General features: G+C 40.1%; 1 protein-coding gene across 1 annotated transcript in view; it reads left to right on the top strand.

Annotated features, from left to right (window-relative positions):
- The window catches only part of fa2h (fatty acid 2-hydroxylase), a 38869-nt gene extending 36073 nt beyond the window's left edge, over positions 1-2796 (top strand). Inside the window, exon 7 of the mRNA XM_080027597.1 lies at positions 155-2796. Within this exon, the coding sequence (XP_079883723.1) occupies positions 155-222 (68 nt within the window). The 3' untranslated portion in view covers positions 223-2796. The remainder of the gene's footprint in view (positions 1-154) is intronic.
- Positions 2797-3160: the final 364 nt, after the last annotated feature.

The raw sequence follows: 3160 nt of genomic DNA, 5'->3' as shown, positions 1-3160 counted from the left end.
TTGGATTTTTTATTACTTTTTATGTCATAACTCTCCCTCCTCTCCGTTAACCTTTTTTCCCTCCCATGAGCACCTGCGGTTTAAAGGATACCAGAAAGCGCTCCTGACACTCTTTTTTCTTCTATCTAATTTTACTATTCATTTCTCTCTCCAGGTTTTGGGATCACCTCCACATTCTGGGATCACCCCTTCCAGACAGTCATCCCCGATGAGAAATTCTAAGTCCGATATGGCTCTCAATGAAGGGCCACAGGACTTATACCAGCCGCCCTTTAAAACCACCCTGGCTCCCTTACAGACATCTCTGCAGCCATAGCTTTTCAGAAACCAAGGAGGATGTTCTACTTCTCAAAGGGACTCATGGACCACTGCAACCAATCCATACATACATAAGAAACTACGTATAATTCAGATGTCCGCTTTTTGATTCCAGCCAGCAACACATTATGAGCTCACTAATCTGGGAGTGTGTTTCCTCACTGTAATTATTCAACCAGGCCTTTGCGTGCCATTTAAAAAAAAAAAAAAAAAAAAAAAAAAAAAACGTCTACTACTGCTGCGCTCTTCACCTCACCAGCCAAGTCAACTCCTGATAGCCATGCACAACACCAAAGTGTTCATCTATGAGGTGGGCCATGGAGAGAAAGAGAGGGATACACACGCACACGCACACACACACGCACACACGCACGCGCATATGTATAGAGTATATGTATCTTGATTTGTTTCCATTTATTTGATGGTATTAAATCATTTCTCTATAGCTGTAGACACTGTAGAGCACATTAAAAAATCACACTGAAGAAACTCCACAAATACTAAGCACACAAGCTCTTTCTTGGTTCTCAAACAATTACCCACAGCATCAAACAGATGAATGCGCACACACGCACGCACACGCGCACACACACATACGCACACACTTGCGCACACACACGTAGCCTACCCTCGGAGTGTGAGAAAGGGGAAAGGAAGTGACGGAGGGTAGGTGAATGTGGAAGAAGGAATAGGAAGGGGCATATGACAGAAAGTGTGTGTGTGTGTGTGTGTGTGTGTGAGAGAGAGAGAGAGAGTGTGTGTGTGTTGAGACTGTGAGCGAGAGAGTGAACCAACTCAGGAAAGCTAACACGTTGGACTCCCTCCACACTATCTGCTGCTTCAACAGCTCTTTTTGCCCTGTGCCACTCATCTACCCGGCTACACACTGCTGCACCGCAGGCTCGTAACACAGTCAACACAAGTTCTCTCCATGTTTAGTGTCACTGTAGTTTTAAGAAACGGAACATATTTGGCTTCAAACATTTGAACATGCTTGCGGTTCGTTTGGAAAAAGTTTATATTTAACTTATTGATCATCAGCCAATGTGCTGTTAACAATGTGCTGTTAATTGTACTGTTAGTGACCTTCTAATTGTTTGAAACCAATGTGGAGATATATTTTTTGCAAGTCTGTTGTAATACTTCCTCCGTTCTCTTTTTGTCAAAAATGATACAACAAAGGTGTAAAAAAATAATAATTGTAAGATGCTTTGTACAGACCAAGAGATTCTCTCGATTGAATTTTCTGTTCTCACGAATCGGCAGGTGTTTTTTCTTGTTGGTTAGACGGTGAAAGAAATGCATTTAGATGTAAAAAGATGAATGAATGGAATGAGTGTTGTCGAGGTGACAGAGCTGAAGGAATGAAGCCAGCCTGTCAGACTTAGTGCTGTGGGGGATCTCGGGGGTCAGCTGGGTGGGTTTATTTCATCCAGGGTTTGATATGCTTAGTTATGGCCATGCAGATGCCCGCAGGATGACGATGGATGAACCATCTGACTGGACAGCATGGAGGTCTCGATAGTGACTGGCGGATCCTCAAACTGCCTCTTCTAGAAACAGCTGACAACAACACAGATAGATATATAGCAGAACAAACGTAATTCAAAACCATTAACATGCATAGGTAGAGCACAGTTGGGGGGGGGGGGGGAAGGTACTATAGCTGAAGAAAATCTTTTTTCTTCCAACAACTTTTTGTAGTTTGAAGAAAGACATCCACTTCCATAATAGGCTATATACATATGTAAATAGATTCTACATATTTCAAATAACATGCACAATCTTATTTAGAACATGTCATCCTCTCATGACGAAGAGTACAATAATAATACAGTAAGATTATTTGCATTGCTATTTTTTCAGTGCAATAATAACTATGTCTTCAGGAGAACTTTAGGAGGGCGTGTCACCAAAACACGGTTTCTGATTGAATTAATTGAATAGATGCACCAGAGCTTGCACCAGAATGTGTCCCGTTGTCCAGTTTATATGAAACCATAACTGTCTGTTTTTCACTGCACACGGTGCAGTTGTTGATGAATGTTTCAAGGCATCATGAAGAGAGAACCCTGACTTAGTTATAATGTCGTTTTAACACAAAGATGTCGCTTTTCAAAGAACCAAAAAAAAAATAATTCTGTTGGGGGATAGTGCAGGATAGATGCATGACTGTATAATGAGGATGAGTAAAACAATGCATTGTTACCAATTGTGATGATTGCTTGGGAAAGTGAAGCCATTCCAACTGTTGGAGCAAAGCACTTACAGCTCTTATTTATGTATATTATTTTTATCATAAAGATTTAAAAAAATGTCAGATGGTAAGCTTTGACTCTAACCAGTGAACTTTTCCTCGGGCTGTATTATGCAGCGTAAAATAATAGATCCCAAATTTGTTTACTCCTAACTTTTATTTTGAAATTTTCAATGTCTATGCAAATGCGAGCGTATTTGTAAATAAATTTATATTTCTGATGTGTTGTACTTTTTATTCTGTCTCCGTTTTGTTGAACGTCTACACTCCAACACAGTTTTTTCCATTGATGCCGTTCATGTGGAGAAGCCTACAACTACTCAGCCTCTACCTCTAAACCAGCTGCAGCTCAAAATGTCATGTCTTTGAAAGAGTTTCGTCAAGAAAGAAAATTAACCGTGGTGATGTCAGAGTGATAATGCCCACTTCCGTTTTTACTTTTCACAAACTCCAAAGCATTATGGAAGTGCAATACTAATTTGCTGGACTTCACTGCATCTCATGAATAGCAAAATCAACTGCAGATGTTTAGGGAATAAAAGATTATACACTTAACTATATATTTAGTACTTTCTTAAAACCAAC

The sequence above is a fragment of the Ammodytes marinus genome (assembly GCF_949987685.1).
Source record: "Ammodytes marinus genome assembly, chromosome: 5".
Lineage (NCBI taxonomy): Eukaryota > Metazoa > Chordata > Actinopteri > Uranoscopiformes > Ammodytidae > Ammodytes > Ammodytes marinus.
Note: the sequence above shows the minus strand (reverse complement) of the source record. Positions and strands in the feature narration are given on the sequence as shown.